General features: G+C 43.5%; 1 protein-coding gene across 1 annotated transcript in view; it reads left to right on the top strand.

Annotated features, from left to right (window-relative positions):
• OGDHL (oxoglutarate dehydrogenase L) overlaps positions 1–26,615 on the top strand; it is an 88,627-nt gene extending 62,012 nt beyond the window's left edge. Inside the window, exons 17-23 of the mRNA XM_060241049.1 lie at positions 16,572–16,750; positions 17,789–17,860; positions 18,241–18,366; positions 19,765–19,837; positions 23,832–23,995; positions 24,733–24,887; positions 26,392–26,615. Coding sequence (XP_060097032.1) covers positions 16,572–16,750; positions 17,789–17,860; positions 18,241–18,366; positions 19,765–19,837; positions 23,832–23,995; positions 24,733–24,887; positions 26,392–26,515 — 893 coding nt within the window. The 3' untranslated portion in view covers positions 26,516–26,615. The remainder of the gene's footprint in view (positions 1–16,571; positions 16,751–17,788; positions 17,861–18,240; positions 18,367–19,764; positions 19,838–23,831; positions 23,996–24,732; positions 24,888–26,391) is intronic.
• The last annotated feature ends 220 nt before the right edge of the window (positions 26,616–26,835 follow it).

The following is a 26,835-nucleotide window of genomic DNA, read 5'->3' as shown; positions in this document are numbered from 1 at the left end:
TACTCATTTTACCAACCTCGGAAGGATGGAAGGCTGAGCCAACCTGGAGCTGGCTACCTGAACCAGCTTCCACTGGGATTGAACTCAGGTCGTGAGCAGAGGGCTCCGACTGCAGTACTGCAGCTTTACCACTCTGCACCACGGGGTTCTTCCTCAGAGAACTAGGCAGCCCCAAAAGAATCACAGAACATTACAGAGAGATGTATTTATGTAGATTTATGCTTTGTGCAAATATGCAAGGAGATACACTGTGGTTAACCATTTAATTTCATCCCAAAGTCATATTACCTGAATCTAACAGTTCTGGCTCTTCTTCATGTAGGTGCGTTGTGTAGCAGGAAGTCTGATCGGTAAATGGAATAAGATATAGTAGTAAAATAAGCAGTGTGTTGAAATATAAAAGCTCTTTTTAAAAAAACCCTCAGCCTCAGAACTCTTGGCTAATGAAAAGTCATGTTAAATTAAACTGCAGCTTCATTTATATTAATTGAAAGACTCTTGCCCTTTTTTGACAGTCATGCTACTTGCTGTCAGGGGGAGATGGGGAGACAATTTAATACGATGCGCAAGCTGACAGTGCTGCTCAGCACCTCTGTGTCTACCAGAGTGACACATGAACACACGGAGGCGAACAAGAGCACCTAGTGGTGGGCTGACCATTCCTTCCACATTTGAATCTTCTGCCCTTTGAAAGCCTGCTACTTGGCGGTGCCATTGAATTGCACTTGCAGAAATTTTTTTTCTAGAGAACACTTTCATGCTGAAATGAGTTAAACCACTTGATCCCTTCCCCCATCACCACTAAAGTAGACCCATCTATTCAGTCCACTCTAATCTGGAAGCGAATTGCAGCTTTATATGCTAGCTGTTCCTCTTAAAGCACCACCATTCTGATTATACATAATACCACCAAGGGGTGGAATTCTAACAGGAGCTCCTTTGCATATTAGGCCACATCCACATGATGTAGCCAATCCTCCAAGAGCTTACAAAAAAGAGCCTTGTAAGCTCTTGGAGGATTGGCTACATCAGGGGTGTGTGGCCTAATATACAAAGGCGCTCCTTCTAGAATTCCACCCCTGATACCAACTGCCAGGAGACTAAAAACCAAGCTATAAGATTCTTGTGCTTTTCTCTCAGGTGGGTTCTCTTTCCCTTTTTGTGAATTGTTAACGTTTTTAGTGCCAGACATTTTGCCTTCCATTTTCAGAAATAACCCTGAATATGAAGCCATTGATACGTGACATATGTATCATATCATATGTACATATCAAGGCATATGTATAAATTTGACTATATTATTAAGGTATTCACAAGAATGACCTGCAGAATGCCCATAAAAGGGAAAGCAGCTCTTATAGCCCGTCCCTGTGATACATTGCTCAGGTTGAACATGGGGTGCGGTCACATAGGCAGGTTGCCCTGGCAGTATTTCGGCTTTACATAAGCAGCTTGATTTTGGGGCAGTTTCTGTCAATCAGGCAGCGCCCCCTAAGCTGGCATCATATTGCTGCGGGCCTGTGGTTGCTTGTTGATATCACTAATGCACCACAACCACAGACCCATGGCTGGGTTGGTTTTTTCTAAGTCCCGCTGTGCACGTGCAGAAGCAGACAAGTGTGCATACACTCCTGGTTGTGTTCTGTGGGGGCACCGAAGCACACGTCAGACAAGCCCCTCTCGCTCTCGGCTTGGCTTCGCGAACGAAGATTTAAGAAGGGTGCAATAGTCCACGTTTGCTGCAGGCTCGCTGGTGACTGACAAGACCAATGTGGGACAGGCAGGTCCGGCCACAGCGGCTGCAGGGAAAAGTCTGATTTAGGGTTGGTCCTGTAGCAGTACGATTCTTCCTCAATCTCCTTTTGTCCTCAAGACCAGCTATGCGTGTGTTCTCAAAGGAAGAGACAGCCTGGTGGATGGTGTGCCTCCATGCTTTGCGATCTGAGGCTAGGTCAGACCACTGGTGATGGTTGATGTGACAGGTGCTAAGGGATTTCTTCAAGGAGTCCTTGTACCTCTTCTTTGGTGCCCCTCTATTTCGATGGCCGGTGGAGAGTTCGCCATACAGGGCAATCTTGGGAAGGCGGTGGTTTTCCATCCTAGAAATATGCCCCGCCCAGCGCAGCTGCGTCTTCAAAAGCAGTGCCTCGATGCTGGTAACCTCTGCCCGCTTGAGGACTTCAGTGTTGGTCACAAAGTCACAAGCCCCAAATGGAGTGCAATGCTCATACCGCTCATGAATTTTCATGGTGTGCCTGGGAGATCAAACTCCCAGAAACCTGCCACGGAAGTGCTTCGCTGAGATAGCTACTGGAATTTGTTGGTGGCTGGTTAATCCGTGTGGGAGTCATTTTAGCAGAGGTGGGGACAAGTAGGCATGGGAGCCAGATGTGCACATTTGATTGCACCCATTCGATCTGGAGAGGGGTGGCTATGTTGGGCCAAACTACTCATGTGATCGCACCCTTAGTGGTGGTTAAAAGCGCACTATTCCATGGAGCACCAGTTGAGGAAACTGAGATGTTTTGTTAGCCAGTTTGGTGTTGTGGTTGAGTACTTGGACTCTTATCTGGGAGAACCGGATTTGATTCCCCACTCCTCCACTTGCAGCTGCTGGAATGGCCTTGGGTTAGCCATAGCTGTCATAGGAGTTGTCCTTGAAAGGGCAGCTGCTGTGAGAGCCCTCTCCAGCCCCACCCACCTCACAGGGTGTCTGTTGGTGGGGGGAGAAGATATAGGAGATTGTAAGCCTCTCTGAGTCTCTCATTCAGAGAGAAGGGTGGTGAATAAATCTGCAGTCTTCTTCTTCTTGTAGAGGTAATCATCTTGCCCAGAACGTAGCTAGGATATAAGCATTCTTTTTTTTTCATCCCATGTGAATTTCTGTAGGTCCTCTGAGATCAGCTTGGATTTCCATTTTAGATTGACAAAGCCAGATTTCCCCCTTCCTATAGAGCAGCACATGTGTGAAAAAGCCTTGAACAAATGAGCCATCTTGCATGTGTTCTCAGCCATGTCACCCAATCAGGAGAAGTAGTCTTTTTTACTGCTTGTTTAAAAATAGGATCGGATCCCAACCTATCTAGGATAACATCTTCATTCTCTGCCTTTCTTTAAAGAATTCCCCAGGGAACCCAGAGTGAAAGAGGCATACTTGATTTCCACTGTTCAGTGGACGATGAAACAGCATGACCATGAAGTTTTAAAATTCTCATGTTGCAAATGAGGATTAATAGCATGATGGGATATGGGTCTCTGCGAGGAAGAGATACTGGGGTTATTTTGAATGAAAGGTCAAACAGTTGGCACTCTAGGGAGTCCAGTTGGGGGGTTTTTTTGCAGATGCTACAGATGAGTTCTTTGTGGAATGCAGTACCACAGAGACCAAAGTGGTTCACTGAAATATTTTCATCAAGGTCTGGTGCAATCTTGAATAGGATTAACATAAGAATGGCACCTAAAAATTCTCACCCTCTGCAAATGCAAACTCGGTCTGTGCATTCATGTATGGATATCATAAGTGTGACGAACCTGATGCTTTGTCACACGCTCCGCCCATTCAGCATTTTTACCAGACATCTGAGGTGCTCAGTCCTGAAGTTTTTGTTGTGCTGGCACTCAGCGCTTGAAGCAGACAAGCATAACAAGCTGGGAAAATAGAAGAGGGTGTTATCTTAGGTTTTATTTGTTGAAAATATTTATATCTCACCTTATCTCCTTCGACTCAGAAGAAGACTGCAGATTTATACCCCACCCTTCTCTCTGAATCAGAGACTCAGAGTGGCTTACAATCTATATCATCTTCCCCCACAGCAGACACCCTGTGAGGTGGGTGGGGCTGAGAGGGTTCTCGCAGCAGCTGCCCTTTCAAGGACAACTCCTACAAGAGCTTTGGCTGACCCAAGGCCATTCCAGCAGCTGCAGGTGGAGGAGTGGGGAATCAAACCCGGTTCAACCAAATAAGAGTCTGCACACTTAACCACTACACCAAACTGGCTCTCAGAGTGGGTAACAAGGCAACAACTTGCAAGAACACAACAAATGGTTTAGCAGTCAGTCAACAAGATAAAAACTCCACACAAGATATAAGCAACCCAGTCAGATTGGCTAAAACAAGTTACCCCCAAATGTCCTCTGAAATAAAACTTACTATATGCATTCCTGAATACAGAAAGTGAAGGCTCCCTTCTGCATCTACTGCAGCAAGCCATTCCAGTGGGCTGGTCATTCCATACAAAAAAGAAAAAGCTGCCAGATGGCCTTCTCCTTGTGTTGGCCCTTTTCACAGTTGTCTTGTCTGGAGCACAGGTGATGTTTGGAGGTATATTAGGAAAATGCAGCTCAGTAAGTGTGACAAACCTAGGATATGAACGTTTATAAAAGTAATAACTAGCACTTTGAATTGGGCCTAGAAAATAAGTAACCAGCTAGCAGCTGACTCCAGACAGAAGTCGAGTCTGAAGGTTTCGACAGCATTTTGTAGTGTGTTGCCATCGATATGCTGATGACATGCAGTTATATTCCTCCTTTTCATCACTGGCAAATGAGGCTGTGGCTGAGTTAAACCAGTATCTGGCTATAGTAATGCCCTCACCCATTAGGTGAGGGCATTACTCACCTAATGCTCACAATTAGCCCTCACCCAGCCCTCTGATTGAGGTGACAAGAGAGGAGGTCCTATGACTGTTAGACAATTTAAAAACTGATAAATCACCAAGCCTGGATGGCAAACAAAGAATGGAGAGGGAAATTGCTGAATTACAAATTGTTATGGAACAAACACCTCCCCAGGACTGAACAGGGATATTGTTTTTTTATCTCATTACATATGCTAAACCCACTTTTACCAAGTATGGCTATATATCCATAGTGTTCCAGTGTATTTCTCTTTTGCAATAGTGTGTCAGAATAATGTTTTTGTATTGACATAACTCAAACAAGGGATAGGATATTGGCTGTTTATCTCATTACATATACTAAACACATCTTCCACTATATTTTAATGTTTTTTTTTTCTAATGGCAGACTAGAATGATATGTATATTTATGTTACATGTTAAAAGGTAAATTCGTTGGACAGGAAAAACGTCTGGGAAAGAAATGCCCTCATTTTGACCCAGGCTTATTAGCAATAGAATAATTAACAGACATTCTCACGTTCTGACATGTTACTGTTTTATTGGTTTTCCATGCTAATACAACCCAGATCAAAGGTTTTCTGAATTTGTTAATTTTGCTATTCTGCTATTGGATTTTAACTTTGTACCACTTTGCATTCTAAACCCCACTAGCTATATGTAGCTCTGCTTACTGTACCACATCCCTTGTCTGAAGAAGTGTGCATGCACACGAAAGCTTACATTCTGAATAAACGTTTGTTGGTCTTAAAGGTGCTACTGGGCTCCTGCTTTGTTCTGCTATTTCAGACCGGCACGGCTGCCCACCTGGATCTATGATCCAAGAGTTCTGAAAGAACTCAAATGTGAACTTGTGGATCTCCTGACAAAAATATGTAATCTTTCATTAAAATCTGCCTCCATTTTTGAGCGGACTGGAAGGTAGCTAATGTCACCCCTGTCTTTAAAAAAGGGTTCCGGAAGAGACCCAGGAAATTACAGGCCAGTCAGTCTGATGTCAAAACCGGGAAAGTTGGTGGAAACCGTTATTAAAACAAGGACATTCAGAGAAGCGGCTTGATAGCCTGCCTCTGCCTTCCAACTCTGGTGTTTCTTGGAGGTCTCCCATCCAAATGCTTGCCAGGGTTGGCCCCACTTAGCTTCTGAGTTCTGATGAGATTGGGTTTGCCTGGACTATGCAAGTCAAGGCCATCCTGCTAGCTTTAGTTGACCCATCATGCTGACTTAGAGAAGCAGATCATTTGCAGCTATTGAGGCACTTAGAAATATGGAGATTGGCAGTTGACCCTTTAAGTGGTTTATTCCTAAAACTGCACCCCAGAGGTTGTTTCAATGGAGGAGAATCGTCAGGGTGGGATTTATTCTGTGGCATACCACTGAGCAGGGCTCAGGGTGCTCTCTCATGTTATTTAGGGCTTTTTTTTGGTAGCAGGAACTCCTTTGCATATTAGGCCACACACCCCTGATACAGCCAATCCTCCAAGAGCTTACAGGGCTCCTAGTACAGGGCCTACCGTAAGCTCCAGGAGGATTGGTTACATCATGGGTGTGTTGTCTAATATGCAAAGGAGTTCCTGCTACAAAAAAAAGCCCTGTAGGAGGCCTCTTAATGAGACTGTGTATAGCTTTGGGGTTGGATATCATCAGTATGCCGAAGGCATCCAGCCATACGTTGTGTTAAATAAACCTCCAGATGCTATTGTCTTTGTTCTGGGCCAGTGCCTGACTGTCATGGTCAGGCGGCTAAAGGAGCATCAACTCAAACTGAATGCCAACAGGACAGAAGCGACACTGGTCTGGTTGGTAAGGTAACAAAGAGGTTATGCTCCTTCCTATAGATGGAATACGTCTTTCTTTGGCAGACTATGTAAAGAGCTTAAGAACGTTGGTAGGCTCTGTTCTGTTGTTAGAGAAACAAATAAATCCAGTAGTTCAAAATGCATTTTTCCAGCTACCCTATAGCTTGAAACCTTTCTCTGTGCTTGGATACAACCAATATGATCACGTTTATTCATGCTACAGCGTCTCTGAGAGTCAACTATTATAATACACTCTACATGGAGCTGTCCTTGAACACTCTCAGAAAATTTATTTATTTACTATTTAAATTTAACAATCTGCCCTGAATCTGCTTAGGGGTATGTACATGCAGCAGCCCATTTGTTTGTGGCCAGCTGCTGGGAGCATATTACCCCCATTTTGCGATCTCCCCATTGGTTGCCTTTTTCGAGGGGGAGGGGTCCTGTTCAAGCCACTGAAACCTTTCATGAATTGAGGAACCTCATAGCCCATGCAGTGATTTCACTTAACACAACAATGGCATTTATCCGATTTTCCCCTTTCGCACACAGACGCTGAAGTGTGATCACCCACTACTCGTTCAGACATTTTTCAGTAATGTCCTGCCTTATGGAGCAACCTCTCTGAGGTATGAAAGGCATTCGCTGCATTAATATTTCAGAGAGCCTGTAAAACAGAACTGTTCCAAAGGACATTTGGGGAGGCCTAATTGGAATAACCTGACCTGGATCGCCCAGGCTAGCGCAGTCTTGTCAGATCTTGAAGCTAAGCAAGGTCAGCTCTGGCTGGTATTTGGAAGGGAGACCTCTAAGGTGTCAAACTCATTTGTTGTGAGGACCGGATCTGTCATAAATGAGACCTTGTCAGGCTGGGCCATATGTGTCATAAAATGTAATGCCAGGAAGCTCTGTATTGGTGCTTGGGGGTAGGCACAATGGGAGGGCGTCTAGTGTCCTGGCCGCACTGGTGGACCTCCTGATGGCGCTTGGGTTTTTTGGCCACTGTGTGACACAGAGCGTTGGACTGGATGGGCCGTTGGCCTGATCCAACATCACTTCTCTTATGTTCTTTTCTTTCCTGTGGGATCAAGGGCACTGGGCAAAGGAAGCATTGGCTCTTTCCCTCCCTTCCCTCAACCAATAGAAGGAAGAGATGCTCGACTCAGTAGCTCTACTGTGCAATTGAGGGAGCCTGGCAAAGCAAGCACTCTCTCTCCCCTTCTTCCCCAAGGGCGGATCCTCAGCCAATGGAGAAAATAGAGGCTTTGCTCTGTAGCTGCTGTGCTGTTGAGCAAGCCTGGCAAAGCAAGCTGTGACTCAGAAGGAAGCAAGAGAGAAGGAGAAGGAAGCTGACTTGCTCACAGGCTTGATAGGAGCCCTCCAGGGGCCTGATCTGGCCCCCAGGCCGCATGTTTGACACCCCTGCTCTAAGGTATACCAGAGTCATGATGCAGAAGCAGATAATGGCAAACCACTTCTTGACGTCTCTTGCCTTGAAAACTCTTCAAGAGAAGCCATGTTGGATCAGGCCAATGGCCCATCCAGTCCAACACTCTGTCACACTGTGGCCAAAAACCCCAAGTACCATCAGGAGGTCCATCAGTGGGGCCAGAACATTAGAAGCCCTCCCACTGTACCACCCCCCCTCACAAGTACCAAGAATACAGAGCATCACTGCCCCAGACAGAGAGTTCCAACAATACACTGTGGCTAATAGCTAAATTGTGACTTGACAGCAAAAAAAAAAAAAAAAAAGGAGTGCAGGAATTAGAGGTTGAGGTGGATTTGGATGGATGCTGAACCACTGTTTTTAGGTGGGTAATGGCATTTCTGGGTGCTGCTTGATTTGTCCAATACTGGTTTAGGTAGGGATATTATTCTTTCTGTCCTTCTTGTGCTTTGTTGATTCCATTTTATTTTATTACTCAGGTGCCTGTTTTTTTGGGTGGGGGTGGGCTTGTGAAACCTTGAATTTATTAAATCTTTAAATGGACCTGCTATATACTGGGCATGTGTGAGCTTCCTGACATTCCTTTTGGGTTCAAGGTCTGAATCTTTATGCAAGTTAATGGATTTTGCAGAAATCTACCTTGTTTATAAATGCTACTATACACATGATAATTAGTAAGGTTTAACATTCTAATGGCAGCAATCCCCTTGGTACTCCAATATTAAGTAAGCTCTACCTATTATTTAGATAAATCCCATGAAATAGCCCAGGCTTCAGATATTCCCATAGGCATATTGCCCCTGAATGGATTTCAGTCTCCAGCCCACACAGTATAAATCACAAATGACAAGTACATGAGACCTGTCAGTGAGCGCCTGCTGGTGGGTTTGAAGCGGCAGCCTACTGTGTGCAGAGCATACCAAGAGCCTAGGGGATCTCCTTCAGCCAGCAGGAGTTGCAGAATTCGTCATACTTTGCTAATTGAAAGGTACAAATGCAAGTTATTTTTTTACAATCACAGCCAGAAAATGGGTCCAGAGTCTACATTCGGTGCTTATTAATAAGCTCTCTGTAGGGTTCCTGTTATGTCTGAATATTACTCTTTGGAGAACAATTATACTCCTCCTAGCTGGGCATAATACATTTTAATAGATAATAATTAAAGGCACAAATAATTAAAGGCTTTTGTTAATGTAGATGACTGGGGAAGGCAATGGCAAACCACCCCGTAAAAAGTCTGCAGTGAAAATGTCGTGAAAGCAGCGTCACCCCAGAGTTGGAAACGACTGGTGCTTGCACAGGGGACTACCTTTACTTTTATTAATGTTCAATAGAGAGCTACTGAATCATCACTTTTCAAAATGCTATCAATAATAATCTAACAAAATACGTGTATGCTGCCTTTCTCCCTAGAGATTAAATTATAGTTTACATTCCCTAGTTGTGTAGTGTTTGTTGAGGGGTATCTGCAGGTATTACAGTTTACAGTTTGGGCTTAGAGAAACTTTACATATAACCAGGGGTTGCTTTGTAGAAAAATAGGTGGTGGAGCTCATCCAGGGATGGTTATGCAGCTGCACCTACTATTCAATGGACAAGGTGGGGAGGAGAAGGGGGAGCCCTCAGAAAGGTTCAGGAGCTGTGTTCCTGTGAGCTCCTGCTGAATCTGAGGCCTGCATATAACCACTGCAGAAAATGCCAGTATTATATTAAGTGTCTCCCACAGCAAATGCTTAATGCGATGATAACCCAGCAGTTATAGTGTGGTAATTTACAATATCAGTTCCAATCAAGGCCATGGAGAGAGGTTTTTAAATTTCCCACTGCACCTGGCCCTGAGAAATCACTGTTTGTTCCATTAGCATCTTCTTCAGGCCATTCCTGGTCAGGAAAATGGTGCTGGGTTCTGGATGGCTTTAATTACCATCCCTGGTACTGTGGTCTTGATCCAAATCTGGCTTCAGCGTGCTGGAACCTGATGCTTAAAAAAATTGTTGGGAGCTCTAAACTTTGTGTACAGCTGGGAAGGCCCTGAGGCCAATGAACATGGGTGTCTGAAAATGCCCATGTTTGCATTCATATGGTAAATGTAAAGGTAGTCCCCTGTGCAAGCACCAGTCGTTTCTGACTCTGGGGTGACATCACATCGTGACATTTTCACAGCAGACTTTTTTTTAACGGGGTGGTGTGCCATTGCCTTCCCCAGTCCTCTACACTTTCCGCCCAGCAAGCTGGGTGCTCATTTTACCGACCTTGGAAGGATGGAAGGCTGAGTCAACCTTGAGCCGGCTACCTGAACCAGCTTCCATTGGGATCGAACTCAGGTTGTGAGCAGAGGGCTCCGACTGCAGCACTGCAGCTTTATCATTCTGTGTCAAGGAGCTGCATACAATATTCATATGGTACCCACACATTTTGTGGTTGCTGCTGGAAATGCTAGTGTACCCTCAGTGTTTCGTAGATTGGGGTTTGACTGATCCTGGGCACCAGGTTGCTATGGCACAGAGGAACAACTTCTTACTAACGATATCCACACGACTGCTTTCATATTTAGGTATTCAATTGGTTGTTCCGTCCGTTTTTGTATCATTAAATGTCGCATCCCTCTCCCCATTTCAGAGTTCCATCCCTGTTAGCTTGTTCAGCGAAATCCTGTAAAAGCTCTCTTTCACTGGTTAACTAGTTTAGTCATTGTATTTCTTAGTGGCTGTCTCTGCCCTAAGGCCTTCAAGGTGTTTGCTGTGCATGCCAATATATAATAAAACCAGTATAGCCATAAAAGTTAATAGGACAGAAATTTAAAGCACAATTTAAAACCCATCATTTAATCCACTTGCAGCATGCAGCAGACACATTTAACCAAGTTTGATGCACTATGCAAATAAGAAGAAAAATATTTACCAGATGAAACCACTGAAGGCTTAGCTGTAGTTTCTAGAGGCATTTATTTAGAATTGTGCTGTGAGTTCTTCTATACAAAATGCAGCCGCCGGGGCTCCAAGCACTCTCACCAGGGAGCGCTCCCATGGAAGCCACACTTACCAGATGCTGTTGTATGCTCTGAAACACTCCAATAAATAGATGTCTGTTGGTATAATGCACACTGGTAAAGGTGGGTGCCCAGGCTTTGTACCTCCTTCCTATTGCCTACAAACTCCTCTGAGCTTTTTTGACCCTCCTTCATGTGCCCACCTAGTTGTCCAGTGTCCACGTTCATCACTCCTCCATCCTGCCCCACCCAAATCCTCCATGCTTATATCAAAGCCTTCTTGCTGTCAAGTTTCCATAGTCTCCCTCTGCGCTTTCTTTCTCTCTCTCCTCTTCCTTTTTTTTTAAAGTTCCCCTGGTGTACGGTTTCTTTTCAGATATGCAAGCAGCTGCTGCCTCCCAATACCATGACTGTACTTTAGTCCCTTCCAAGCCCTCTTAATTTAAGTGGGGATAGTAGTAGCAAGTGAAGTACAGAGTTTAGTAAGAAAGTACCTTTGTGATCACTTGTTTAGAAATGCATTTCTGCTCCATCAAACCCCTCCAGCCCAAAAATTCAGTTTGTAATATTGGTTATCTGTCTTTGAAGTGTGGTACTTTGTAAGTGAAGCATTCTCTTTAACTGTTAAAACAAAAGGATCTGAACATGCGAAACTGCTTTATACTGAGTCAGACCTTTAGTCTATTAAGATCCGTATTGTCTTCTGACTGGCCTTGGCTCTCCAGTATCGCACACAAGGGGCTTTCACATCACCTACTACTTAATCCTTTTAAATGGAGAAGCCCAGGATTGACTCTGTTGCATTCCCTCTCCAATTTTTTGGTGCTGTGTAAGCTTGTCAGGTGCATGGAGTGAATTCTCATTCAGCAAGGGTTTTTTTTTTATACACAAGAGATCAGAAAGATCAGAATTCCAAGGAAAGGAAAGGTCCCCTGTGCAAGCACCAGTCGTTTCCGACTCAGGGGTGACGTTGCTTTCACAACGTTTTCATGGCAGACTTGTTACGGGGTGGCTTGCCATTGCCTTCCCCTGTCCAACAAGAAGTTAAAAGGCCTAATTTGTGACATTTCTATGCAAAAATAAAAGTATGAAAATATGCACAGTGATTATTCATACCAGCAGTAGTTGGTGATTACACAGACTGCTTCGTTATTTTAAGCAATTTATAGAGATTGAGAAAATGGTCAGACCTCTTGAGCTGCTTGCTTCCTAATTCTATCAGGTGTCCAGCTATTTCTCAGTGTAGTTTTCCTTTGTTGGAGATTGCTGGCTTTCAAATCAGCAACAGAGGAAGAGTGAAATGATCTTGCACAGGTTTTTGAATGTTGCCACTGTTGGTGTCCATTTATTCATTTGCAGTGTGTGTGTGTATGTGTGTGTTTGTAAAGTGCTGTCAAGTTACAACCAACTTACAGTGACCGCAAATAAAGGGCTTTCAAGGCAGTGAGAAGCAGAGGTGGTTTACCATTGCCTTCCAGTGCTGAGTCTTCCTTGAGGTCGCCTTTTCCAAGTATTGACCCTGCTTAGCTACCAAGGTCTGGCGAGATCAGGCCATACTATGCCACCTTGCTTCCCTTTGCCTAGTTGACTGACCGGTCTGTTCTACATACAGTGCCGTAGGGCATTGCTTTTGTTTAGCATATCTACAAACTCAGCTTTTGCTCTACAATCTGGGATCCAAGATGAGTAACAAAACTAAAATGGTAAAAAATCAATTAACTAAATGAACAACTTAGATGCTACAGGACTCAAATCTAACTGTTCGAATGAACAACTAACATTAAAGAGCCCTCGAAATCTTCTTGTACTTAAGTGTTGACAGATGATAACACATATTCTGTCAGAGAATGTGCAGATAAGTGGGACTGTAATAACTAACCTTGTGAGGTCCTGTAAGAGTGTTGCGTGAGTGAATATAGTATATACAAAAAGAGATGGCTATACAGAAAAGTGATATTGTAACAAAAGGGAGAAAACTGTGTAAAAGCAACAACTGTTGATATAAGTCTTGGCTTGCTACTTTATATTTTGAAACAAACAATTTATTATCAATGTTATTGACAAAAAACACTACACACTGGATGCCAGATTTTATCAACATTGGCAAAATTACAATAGAGGAGGGTTGATTTTACAGCAGCAGGAGGAGCAGCCATGGATTGCCTAGGAAACTATCCCTTTCATTCGCCTTTTTCAGGCTGCAGTACACTAGGTAAAGCCTTGAATTCAGTAATGGAATGCCCAGTATTTCCTTCAAATTTATATTTAGACACTCTCCAGCTTCTACAGTTGTTGTAAAGACAGTTGCGATTGGAGCTTCAGAGATCAACAGTCTTCCATTAGGGGGAAAACTGGCATGGCCCACTGTGATGCTTTCAAGAGAGACTTAAAACCAGGGGTCATTTCATAGAAAAAAAGATGCTGGAGCTCATTTGCAGAACTCAAATACATATGCCACACGCCCCTAACATCACCGGAAGGGGTACTAAGAGCCATTTTGGTGTAGTGGTTAAGTGTGCGGACTCTTATCTGGGAGAACCGGGTTTGATTCCCCACTCCTCCACTTGCACCTGCTGGAATGGCCTTGGGTCAGCCTTAGCTTTCATAGTTGTCCTTGAAAGGGCAGCTGCTGTGAGAGTCCTCTCAGCTCCACCCACCTCACAGGGTGCCTGTGGTGGGGGAGGGAGATAAAGGAGATTGTGAGCCACTCTGAGACTCTGAGATTTGGAGTGGAGGGCGGGATATAAATCCAATATCACCATCGTCATCTTCTTTTCCTCCTCCTGCTATAAATCCATTAGGTGTATCTCTCTGTGCAAGGAGCTGGAGGAGACCCGGCTGCATTGTATGGCTTAGCTGTAACCAGTGGATCATGTGGTTTGTTCTGGATGGCAGCTTGAAATATGGAAGCAGTAGTCAGTAGGTTTCTGATATCAAGTGGTGCTTTTATGATTGTTCCATAGTTGTTCAGTGATGTTTAGAAAGATAATGTGCTCTTTGGGTGATGCAGAAATGGCTGAAGTCCTGAGGGAAATTTCTCGAGTGTCCCCTTTTCACGAGTCCACATAATAAAAATGATGTTTATTTATCTTGAGTTAGAGTGAAACTGTAAAAGTGACAGCAGGCAGGACCCAATAGGAGTGCTCTTAACTTGAAAAATACAAGCTGTCTCCAAACCTACAAATTAATTGTTGGTTACACCCTATCAGAAGCAATCAAAGAGTCTTCTGCTTCTCTAGACTGTGTCTCAAATATTTGTATTTGTTAACTGAACTTGAGGGTCTTTTGTAGAATATCACACCCCATTCTGCCTTGTCTTCATCACTCCTTTTTTTCTGTTAGTTGATAAATAGCTCTATATGATGTTATTTTCTGCTGTGAGAGGAATGTGTGTTCTCCTGCAAGTTGATGACCCATTTAAATACAAACAGGCCAGGGAAAAGGGGGTGACGAGAGGGCAAGCTTAGAGAAAGGCAAGGCTTTGCCTGAGAGGCACCGTTAGTCATACCTATGTGGCAGAAATAAAGAGAAATACCCCGGAGTCAAGGTAGGTCATTAAAAAAGATTTGGTTAATATTATATTTAATTATGTTTTCAGGAACTCTCTGGCTCTGCTTGAAGTCTCACATTATGAAACAGCACAACAAAGAAGTGATTGCAGCTATTGCAGCCATTTGCTTTAATCTATCGCAATGAAGTTGCTGAGCAAATAATACTTTTCCCCTCCTTTTCCCCCCCATTGTGACCAATTATATAATGCCCCAGTTCCTGCAACAGAATTAGAATTTCACTAAAGCTATGTGTTTCTAACCCTTTAAACTAGGCATGCAATTGGGAGAGGGAATTGAATTGGGGCCATTAAGTGTGCATGTGAGAAGAGGGGAGAGGTGTTAGTTAAGGTAGTGCTTTAAGAAAAACTGGTATGTAGCTAAACAAAGATAGGTGTATCTCAGCACTGCCATTTACATACCAACTTGTTAGCTCAGCTGGGCAACTTTTCAGAGCTGAAGTGAAAAGGAGTCTTAAAAAAGGTAAAGGTAGTCCCCTGTGCAAGCACCAGTCATTTCCGACCCTGGGGTGACATTGCTTTCACAGCATTTTAACAGCAGACTTTTTATGGGGTGGTTTGCCATTGCCTTCCCCTGTCATCTACACTTTCCCTCCAGCAAGCTGGGTACTCATTTGACTGACCTCGGAAGGCTGGAAGGCTGAGTCAACCTGGAGCCGGCTACCTGAACCAGCTTCCGCTGGGATCGAACTCAGGTCACGAGCAGAGGGCTCTGACTGCAGTACTGCAGCTTTACCACTCTGCATCATGGAGCTCTTACAGCATCTTAAAGGCATGTAGTGGCATCAGCTTTTATAGAGTAGAGTGCGCTTCTTAAGATGTGTGAAGATGTCTTCTATTGGCAGATATGTACATAGGGGAAAAAATGCCAACAGTGAAATAAAAAAACAGTAGTGTATTTATACTTTGCCTTTCTCTCCAGCGGGGACCCAAAGTGGCTGACATCATTCTCTGTCCCATTTTTTCCTCACAACAATCCTGTGAGGTAGATTAGGCAAAAATGAAGAAGATGATATTGGATTTATATCCCGTCCTATATTCTGAGTCTCAGAGCAGTCACAATCTCCTTTACCTTCCCCCTCACAACAGACACCCTCTGAGGTAGGTGGGGCTGAGAGAGCTCTTACAGCAGCTGCCCTTTCAAGGACAACTCCTATGAGAGCTATGGCTGACCCAAGGCCATTCATAGAATCATAGAGTTGGAAGGGACCTCCAGGGTCATCTAGTCCAACCCCCTGCACAGTGCAGGAAATTCACAAATACCTTCCCCTAAATTCATAGGATCCACATTGCTGTCAGATGGCCATTGAGCCTCTGCAAGTGGAGGAGTGGGGAATCAAACCCAGTTCTCCCAGATAAGAGTCTGCACTCTTAACCACTACACCAAACTTGCATATCACAAAGAGAAGTCCAAGGTCACCCAGCAAGCTTCCATGGCAGACCAGGGAATCGAACCTGGGTCACCAAGATCCTAGTCCAGCATTCTAGTCACTACATCACGCTGGCTCTCAAGCCTTCAGTTCAATTCTGCTTCACTTGTGAATTCACTAGGTGGCATTAGACATACTGCTGTTGCTCAGCCTAAGTGCATCCTCTCCAATCTACAATATGTGGTTAATAATCGTTGCCACTGGGTCTACACCTTTTGAAGATTACTGGATGATGTATGTGGAGTGCTTGGACATTTAGTATTATTTTCCTTATTATATTTTCCCATAGTAATATGCAAGTATTACTAATATTTTCCCTTGTTTCCAGAGGAACAGACATACATTTCCCCCCAAAGGCACATTGATTTCTGACATGGGAAAAAAATTCTTGCAACTGCATTAGTGGGCAAATCCTGGTGGCTTGTCTGTCTCTGTCTCTCGATCTGCCTGACTATCTACCAATCATTTAGACGTTAATGGTGATGATGATTCCCATGACTCTAAAAAAAACCCAAAACATTTTGTCACTTCAGTTTCTGACCCAGAGGACAGTTTTGATACTCAAATGGAAATGCCACAATGCAAGAGACGTCTTATGCATCTTAATCATTATTGTAACATCTTCCAAATTTATCCTCTGTGTGTCCTGCTTCTAGTAGAATATACTGTATCTTATACCCTTTCCCTTCATTTCTTAGGCTTCGAACTGGGCTTTGCCATGGCAAGTCCCAACGCTCTTGTGTGCTGGGAAGCTCAGTTTGGTGACTTTCACAATACAGCTCAGTGCATCATAGACCAATTTATCAGCTCAGGTCAGGCCAAGTGGGTCCGTCACAATGGGATAGTCCTGCTCCTGCCCCACGGAATGGAAGGCATGGTAAGGATTTCACAGATGATGGAAATTTCTTTGTGCATATAAAAACCATTTGTGAGCCCTTAGCAATATGCTTGTAAAAACAGACATCTTGTAAAAAAAACAGGGAGAAGATTATGAGGTTCAGATTATGTCTGTGGATTTCTTTGTATAAAGTGCCAACCGCAAACTGAAAAAAAAAAAGATTTTAGTAGCTAAGGTTGCAATCCTGTGATTCTTGTACTTGAGAAAGTCCTGCTGAAATCAGTGGAGCTTTTTTCTGAGTTCGTACATATGCAGAACATATGCAGCTGCCTTCTACTGAATCAGACCCTCTTCGGTCCATCAAAGTCAGTATTGCCTACTCAGACGGGCAGCGGCTCTCCAAGGTCTCAAGCTGAGGTTTTTCACACCTATTTGCCTGTGCCCTTTTTAGTGGAGATGCCGGGGATTGAACCTGGGACCTTCTGCTTACCAAGCAGGTGCTCTATCACTGAGCCACCATCCCTCCCTCCCTCCCTCCTTTGTAAGGCTCAGGCTTCACATATCACAAGCACATAGCATGAGTATAAGCACCACTACAGCATATACAACTCATGCTTAGCAAGTATCAAGGTTTAACTGCCTCCATGTGAACAATACTATCATAAGCAGTGTTACACCCTTCTTAGCCCACTGAAATCAACAAGCTTACTATGGCGTAACTCAGGATAGCCCTGTTGAAGACACTTTTGAACTTGCTGAGTCACTCCTTGTGTTTGTTGGCAAGAAGAATTGGTTCTAGATCCTCATTGTTTTTCTTCTTTATCCTGACAGCTATTCAGGTTCCCATTCAATTTCTATACAGTTCATTCCAATTCATGCATACCACTACGGTATCTCTTTAAAGTAAAGTTATCATTTGGAATCACACTTGCCTTCTTTTGCTGAGGGATAACATCATGGGACTGTGGGTGGCTCTTGCTCTGTGCTGACAGAGGCTGGCCAGCAGCTCACAACAAGTGGTAGAGATTCTTCAAAGGCACCTGAAACTTCTTTTCTTCTAAATGATGTGTTTCTCAGGGCCCAGAGCATTCTTCAGCCAGGCCAGAGAGGTTCCTTCAGATGAATAACGATGACTCTGATGCTTTCCCGGTAAGTAGATCTTTCGTCTTCCCTGGCTTCCTGTCTCCCTGTGCATGGCACTGGCCATTCCATTCTTCTCTATAATGTCCCCTTTTTGACATTTTATTGTCATGTCATAGGAGTTTAGGAAAACTGTGCGCTATATCCTGCCTCTTTTGCCAGACACACTCAAGTTTAGAAAACAAGTACATGTAGAAAACAGATTTACTCTTGAACCAGGCGTAGCTAGATTTGTTATGGCTGCACTTTACATGCTAATGGATTAGAACCACTTTGCAGCAATTAGTATTTACAAAATATAAAAGTACAGAGAACATAAATGGCTGTAACAGATGCGGTGGTGAAAACAATGACTGATATCCTAATGTGTCTCATTTATCCCCGTTCAGCAATTTGATGGTGATTTTGAGGTTTCCCAGCTTTATGACTGCAATTGGATTGTGGTAAATTGTTCAACTCCAGCCAATTACTTCCATGTCCTCAGACGACAGATCTTGCTGCCATTTAGAAAACCTGTAAGTAGATAAATGGGTCATGATTGTCATAATTGTGATGTTGCAGCATTTTCTCTGTGGCATAATGATTATTTGAGACTTGCGTGAGTGGGATGGTAAAGGCACTTTGCCCCTGAAAAATGCTTATGTATTTTGTGGATTGCCTTGTATATGAAAAAGATCAAATGCAGAGGAAGTTGTGAACTTTTACTTCTTGTATGTAGTTTGATGATTTTTCTGTACCTGTTTTCTGAATTGTATGAATCCTGGTACATATGTACTTAAGTGCCATAAAGTGGCAACTGACTTTGGGTGACCCAAGCAAAGGGTTTTCAAAATACAAACAGAGGTGGTTTACTATTGCCTTCCTCTGCAGATCCTTCCTTGGTGGTCTATGAATCTCAATACAGCTTTCTTTCTTTTTTTTTAAATTTTTATCGAGTTTTTAAAAGTTGGCAATCATTAACAAACCAAAAAGAAAGTTTACAATGTAGGCAATGATAAAACACACAAAGGCAAAAATGGTTACGCATTTACAGAAAACACAGAGTGTACTGATTAATATAATAAGATTTTGCGATATATGGAGCGTATTGCAAGCGAATCCGTGTAAAAGGGATCATTGTCTATTGTTTCAAGAATAGGGAACCACCTTGCTATAAAATTTAGTTGAGCTTGATACGGATCGACTCGATTTAAACCTGCTGAAATTTTGTCCATAATTATATGGTCCCAAACCTTGAATAGCCAAGATTCAATTGGCAGAGGTTTGGTATCTTTCCATGAATGAGCTAAGGCTGACTTTGCAGCAGTTAAGAGCACAATTACCAAATATATTTTAGCTTGAGACAGCTTAAGAGACCAGTTATTAAGCAAAATAACATCAGGATGTTAAGGAATAGATGTATGGATAATATCATTAATAAAGTGCATAATATGGCCCCAAAATAAAATAGCATAAGGACATTCCCACCAACAGTGCTGGTATGAAGCGACTTGTCCACAACCTCTCCAGCAGAGTGGGGAAAATTGATTATTAATATATGCAAAGCGGAGAGGGGTATAATGCCACCTCACCATTAGCTTAAAGTTCTGCTAAACTTTTGAGCTTTATCATTTTGGCCAGTGGTTTGATACTTTTGCCCACACCAGATTGATGTAATATAAATGTTAGGCACCAAAGTAATATTTGGGTAGGCTTGGGATTTCTGAGGCGTTTGACAGCTTAGTTGCCCAAATCTCAGTTAAGTTTTGTCAGAAAAGAGACCTCTAGGTTGGGAGTGCTTTCACTTTTGTTCATTTTCATGCTCTCTGTGCCCTATTTATTTTATGGAATGAGGCATCCATTTTTGTATGTATGTGTCTGAATGTTGGGAATGATGGGCAACATGTAAGAGTTCTAACACTGTCCCTTTGCAGTTGATTATCTTCACACCAAAGTCCTTGTTGAGACTTCCTGAAGCGAAATCCAGTTTTGATGAAATGGTGTCAGGTAAGTTCAGTTACCTGAAGTTATTTTATTTTAGAAGGGTGTTATCAGGCTCTTCACAGAGAGACTCAGGCTTCCTTCTCATGGTATTTTTGCTGCTTGAGAGATACTGTACCATGACACTTCCCTATGCTGGCAGTGTCTCAGTTTCACAGAGACACTACTATGGCTCTCACGTGAAGAGTGATATGTGAGAAGGGACTGTCATGAAACTTTCAGTGAAGTCCAATGCAGTTGGTATAGGACAGGGGTGGCCAAACTTGCTTAATGTAAGAGCCACAGAGAATAAACATCAGATGTTTGAGAGCCACAAGACAGGAAAGAGGGAAGGAAGGAAGGAAATAGATAGGGGAAGGAGAGGTGGAAAGAAAGCAACTTTAAATGCATTCTCCAAGCCACCAGACAACAGGGCATTGGGGGCTTTGAGAGCCACACAATATGTGTGAAAGAGCCTCATATAGCTCCCGAGCCACAGTTCGGCCACCCTGGTGTAGGAATTATTATGTTCTATCACAGCAGTGAAAGATAAGAAGGCTGTTCTCATTGCTCTGCAAACGTTCTGTTCATTCTAATGATTCACACAGAGATGCTATTGCTAATTCTGCTAGTTCTGTTGAGACATTGTTGCATTAATTAAAAATACAGGGCTTATTGTTGGGGATGAGTAACACCGAAATACTGCTGCTCTCTGTTCTGGTACTGATTAGTCAGTGAGAGTTAGTTCTTGACTGTCCCACTGCTAACTGCAGGAATTCCTGTATTCCTGATTTTCTCTTTTCCAGCAGTCCAGGGGTATGTCAGTCTGCGCTTTTGGGGAAAGCTCCTTCTTCTTTTCATTGCTTCAGGACTATTTTAAAGCCATGAGGGAGAAGCCCCCCACCCCCTTACAGGAATCACAAACAAAGAAATGGCGACCAGGGCTTTTGGGGGATTGGAACACACAGGAATGCAGTTCCAGCTGGCTTGGTATCAGGGGGTGTATGACCTAATATGCAAATGAGTTCCTGCTGGGCTTTTTCTACAAGAGAAGTCCTGATGGCGACCCTGGCTTCTGATTGGGAGGAGCTTTTTCCAAAGGTGTAGGCTGTCCCCCCCCCCCCAAGGATAATTGAGAAGGAAGATTCACAGTAAGTGAGGCAACTCTTCCATTCTCACAGCATCCTTCATCATCCTGCGATGCTGGAGAGATCCATGAGAAAGCATCTCCCTACTTCCACAGCCTAATTCTGCTGAATGGGTGCACAGACTAATGCAGGGGTGTCAAACTCATTTCTTATGAGGGCCAGATCTGACATAAATGAGACTATGTTGGGCTGGGCCGTGCGTGTACCTGTTTAAGATTAGGTAGCAGAGATGTAAACTTTATAAAGCAGGGGTGGCCAACGGTAGCTCTCCAGATGTTTTTCTCCTACAACTCCCATCAGCCCCAGCCAGCATGCTGGCTGGGGCTGATGGGAGTTGTAGGCAAAAAACATCTGAAGAGCTATCGTTGGCCACCCCTGCTTTATAAAGGACAGAGACAAACACAAGTAAAAATTAAAAAAACCCCTTAAAACATGCTTAAAATATTAGCACTTGTTGGTCTTAAAGCTGCTTTCTTTGTATCTCTCCCATGAGACCCAGGGAACTGGGCAGAGGAAGCTCTGGCTCTTTCCTTCCTTCCCCAGGGGACCAGGAGAGGGAGGAGCCGCAGCTAATGGAGAAAATAGAGATTTTGCTCTGTAGCTCCTGTGCTGTTGAGCAAGCCTGGCAAAGCAAGCTGTGACGCAGAAGGAAGTAAGAGAGAGGGAGAAGGAAGCAGATAGCCAGTTGCTGCGGTGCCTGATTTTGCCCCCGGGTCGCATGTTCGACACCCAGGACTAATGTGTTAGGTGGGTGAAGAAGGAAGGGCATTGGTTCTTTTGAGTGGTGCAGCCACGTGTAGAGAGAATGTGCATACATGAGGCTGGGTTTTCTGTATGGGTGGGTGTGTTAGACAGTGCTCTATACAAAATCCCTAAATTATAAAGAGCAGAGGAATCTATAAAATCCAGATATACTGACTATTTAACAGGGCATCCTGGAAACTATAAGCAATTTTTTGACATACAGATTAAACAACCATTTTGCTGTTATTTTCTGAACATCCCAGTATGCCAGTCAATGTTGGAACTATATTTTTTTTTACTTCTAACTATAAGCATGATAAAAGATCTTCATCTGTATTCTTATTGAATGGCTTTCCTCTGTCCCGAGGTTTCTGATGATAAAATATGAGACGATAAAAATATTTCCATTCAGAACTGTCATCCCCTCATTACTCAAATGCATTTGTTGGTACAATTTTGTAATTAATATTAGCACCTTTGATATGTGCTGTCTTTGTTTATAATGTATCGCTTTGATTAAAAAATAAGATGCTGTGGCAAGCAGGAAGACGATTGCCATTGGCATTTCTATTGTGAGGATAAAGGACCCAGCAAAACAGCTGAGACCATGATCCATCTCTGCCTTTCTTTCGGGATTAGTTACAGCGAGGCGACCTGGAACTGTGTGCTGAAATATGCATCTACTGCAAACAGAATTCTACTTTGTGAGCTGCTGGTATTAGAGTTGTGAGCTACTGGCATTAAAGCTTTGAGCTACTGCATAAATGATTGTGCTCTGGGGTCACCCTTCCTGAGCTAAGACAAAAATGTGTGAGCTGGAGGCTGAAAATCTGTGAGCTAGCTCACGCTCACTCAGCTTAGAGAGAACATTGCTCTCATCATACTTTTTAAATTACTTCCTCCTATGTGGCCAAAGTGGCGTGATGAAGATTTCCGTCTGTCTGCTTTATATGTTTTGGTTATTTTCCTATTTTTTGTGGGGAAAAATATTAGGAAGTTTGTCAGATCTTAGAGTTCAGCAAAATTCTCATGGGGGTTGAACAACGGAGCCCAGAAGCTAGTATTTTTTTTGGGGGGGGGAGAGCCAGTTTGGTGTAGTGGTTAAGTGTGTGGACTCTTATCTGGGAGAACCGGGTTTGATTCCCCACTCCTCCACTTGCACCTACTAGCATGGCCTTGGGTCAGCCATAGCTCTAGCAGAGGTTGTCCTTGAAAGGGCAGCTGCTGTGAGAGCCCTCTCCAGCCCCACCCACCTCACAGGGTGTCTGTTGTGGGGGAGGAAAGTAAAGGAGATTGTGAGCCGCTCTGAGACTCTTCGGAACGGAGGGTGGGATATAAATCCAATATCTTCTTAAGAAAGAAAAAAACACAATAAAGTTTAGAGCAGGGGTGTCGAACTCATTTGTTATGAGGGCCGGATCTGACATAAATGAGACCTTGAGGGGCTGGGCTATGTCAGGTTGGGCCGAGCCATGTTGGACTGGGCCATGTGTGTACCTATTTAAGATCAGGTAGCAGAGATATAAATTTTATAAAGAACACAGACAAACACAAATATGTATATTTTTAAAAAACTTAAAACATGCTTAAAACGTATGCACTCATTGGTCTTAAAGGTGCTTTCTTTGTATTTCTCCCATGGGATCCAGGGAACTGGGCAGAGGAAGCCTTCCTTCCTTCCCCAAGGGACCAGGAGGCAGAGAAGCCTCAGCCAATGGAGAAAACAGAGGTTTTGTTCTGTAGCTTCTGTGCAATTGAGCAAGCCTCGCTAAGCAAGCTGTGAAGGAAACAAGAAGAAGGAAACAAGAGAGGGAGAAGGAAGCAGATGACAGCCAGATGCTCAGGGGCCTGATAGGAACTCTCCAGGGGCCTGATTTGGCCCCTGAACTGCATGTTTGACACCCCTGGTTTAGAGGTTCCAGAGTTCTGCTCCTGTGAGCTCCTGCCCAAAATGAGGCCTGATGACCTCTACTGATTCAAATAATTAAGGAAAGTACAAAACAGTGTTGTTGTAGGAATCTATAATAATGAATGAAAATGAAATTGAAAACAGTCATCCTTGTTAATCTTTGGACAGTTCTCAGGACACAGAGACTGGGAACCTTGAAGCATTTTTGTTATGCGCTTAGGTACCAGTTTCAGACGTGTGATTGTTGAAGAAGGGCCTGCAGCTGAAAGCCCTGGAGAGGTGAAGCGGGTGATTTTCTGTTCAGGGAAGGTGTACTATGATCTCATTAAAGAGAGGAAGAACCAAGACTTGGAGAAAGAGGTGGCTATAACCAGACTGGAACAGGTAAACCAAAACAACTGAAACTTGCTGCACGGATAACTTTAAATCTTTATACCGGTTATGTAATTGAAAAAGCATGGGGGTAATCATAGTGCTGGGAAAATTTAATGAAAAGTTGGGCTTTTTTAATAAAGGAAGAGGAGTCGTGGACGGATTTTGCACTAGGCTTGTTTCAGTGCTTCTCTCCATTTTTGCACAAGCTGCCCCAGAGCTTCAAGTTGGTGTGCCTCTTTTCCACAGCAAGCGAGATCCTCTTACAAGTGGATTCTGCTTGCTGTGGAAAAGCGGTGTGCCAACTCACAGCTCCGGGACAGAAAATACAAATACAGTATTTTGGGGGTACTTTTTCAGCTCTGTTTAGCTGAATGCACACCCCTAACGAGAATGGCTGCCCACATTTTTTATATTGTATTAAGAAGAAGTGTTTATTGCTTAGGCCTACATCTTGTGCAGCAGAAAAGACATTCATACTTGCAAGACATTTGTACTTTTATGTTCATGAATGTCGCACATGCATATGAGAGATAAGTAACCTTTATTCTTTGGATCAGGATATTTTTAAAGCACTCCTTGCCTGCTTATTTGGCATGCAGCCTGCAATTAACTTTCCCTGCAAATACATTTTATTCTGAAGGACATGCTTTTATTTTGGGAACAAATCTTACATTGCATACAGATCACAGGAAAACCTTTTGTGATGCATGGAATCTGTTTCAGATTGTCTTCGTGTTTCTTTCTAGATTTCTCCTTTTCCTTTCGATTTGCTGAAAGTGGAAATGGAGAAGTATCCTCGAGCTGACCTTGTCTGGTGTCAAGAAGAACATAAGAACATGGGCTACTACGACTACGTCAAACCTCGTTTCCGCACCATTGTAAACCACACTCGACCCATATGGTAGGAAGTCCGCATAGAGTTCTCTTCTTCTCAGCTAGAGTGATGTACTGTGTGTGTGTGTTTGTGTGCACTTTTGTTGCAGAGCAGTTAGAGATGAGCCTTTGGTATTTCCAGCTGGGCTGTTTGAATGAACCATTCTTTTATATTCTGACTGGCATCAGACTCAGGCTTAGGTCTTTCCCAGCTGTTTTAAAAAGTGGAGATCTGAGGAACAGAACCTAGGGCCTTCTGAATGCACAACACATGCTCTATCACTGAGCAATGGCCTTCTATATCAGTGGTCCCCAACTTTTTTGGCACCAGGGATGATGATGGTGATGATATTGGATTTATATCCCACCCTCCACTCCGAATTTCAGAGTCTCAGAGCGCCTCACAATCTCCTTTATCTTCCTCCCCTACAACAGACACCCTGTGAGGTAGGTGGGGCTCAAAGAGCTCTGACAGAAGCTGCCCTTTCAAAGACAATTTCTGCCAGAGCTATGACTGATCCAAGGCCATTCCAGCAGGTGCAAGTGGAGGAGTGGGGAATCAAACCCGGTTCTCCCAGATAAGAGTCCACACACCTAACCACTACACCAAACTGGGACCAGTTTTGTGGAAGACAGTTTTTCCAGGGGTGGGAGTGGGGGCAGTGTTTTTGGGATAATACAGTTGTGCACTTTATTTCTATTAGTTTGGCATGGTGGTTAAGTGTGCAGACTCTTATCTGGGAGAACCGGTTTGATTTCCCACTTCTCCACTTGCACCTGCTGGAATGGCCTTGGGTCAGCCATTGCTCTTGCAGAGTTGTCCTTGAAAGGGCAGTTTCTGGGGAGAGCTCTCTCAGCCTCACCCACCTCACAGGGTGTCTGTTGTGAGAGAGGAAGGTAAAGGGGATTGTAAGCTGCTCTGAGACTCTGAAATTTGGAGTGGAGGGCAGGATATAAATCCAATATCTTCTTACTATTATTATTACTACATTGTAATATATAATGAAATAATTATACAACTCATGGCCTGGTTGCTAACAGGCCACGGACTGGTATCGGTCCACGGACTGGGGGTTGGGGACCCTCATTCTATAGGACAGTTGTTCTCTGCCTTTTAAAGGCCGATAAGCAAGCCTCTCTTAAGGAGCCGCATTGAAACCATGTCATGTACATCTGCTTGATTTGCCAGTCTACAGCAGCAGCGTGAGGCTTGACAGATAATATCTTGGGGATGCAAGAGAGAGAGGTCGAGAAAGTTGTGTTAAGGACAGTCTGTCTCAGTGGAGTTCATGCCCTCTAATGGGACAAGTTGGCTGAGCTAGCTTTTCCCCCCAATTTGAAAACAAAAATAGGCAGCTTAAACAAATAGGTCTCGGAGATGTGATCTGTGGCAAACAGTTACAGCTTTCTGTCCATAGAAGCAACTGCATCCATAGGAAATATCTGGAATACCTGGGGATTATTTCAAGTATATGTCTGCTTCTAAAACTGACCCATCTCTTTTCTGTTGCCCTCTTATCTTCCAAATCAAGGTATGTTGGTCGTGAACCGGCGGCTGCTCCAGCGACTGGTAACAAGAACACTCACCTGGTGTCCCTTAGGAGATTTTTGGACACCGCTTTCAACCTGGAAGCCTTTGAAGGAAAGATGTTTTGATCTTAATACAGTAGCCATTCCTTTCCATGTGTAGTGTACTGTTTACTTAGGAAAGGTCATGGCTGTGGAAGGAAATAAAAAAAAAATGAGTGGAAAAATACTTGAGATTTTAGGATTGGCTCTTTTACAAAGCTGTGCTTAGCTCTCTTGTCCTGAATTATATACTATGAATGTTCAATGTACACTTTCGTTTTCTTTCTGTTTGTGTGGTTTTATGAACTACAGCACAGCTACCTCTCGGCAAAGAGAAACCGGTCTTTTGCTCTAATTTTTTTGGAATATTTAAGCTTGGCTATACCTGTGACGTGTATTTAATGAGG

Source organism: Heteronotia binoei, chromosome 6 (genome assembly GCF_032191835.1).
Source record: "Heteronotia binoei isolate CCM8104 ecotype False Entrance Well chromosome 6, APGP_CSIRO_Hbin_v1, whole genome shotgun sequence".
In the NCBI taxonomy this organism is placed as follows: domain Eukaryota; kingdom Metazoa; phylum Chordata; class Lepidosauria; order Squamata; family Gekkonidae; genus Heteronotia; species Heteronotia binoei.
Note: the sequence above shows the minus strand (reverse complement) of the source record. Positions and strands in the feature narration are given on the sequence as shown.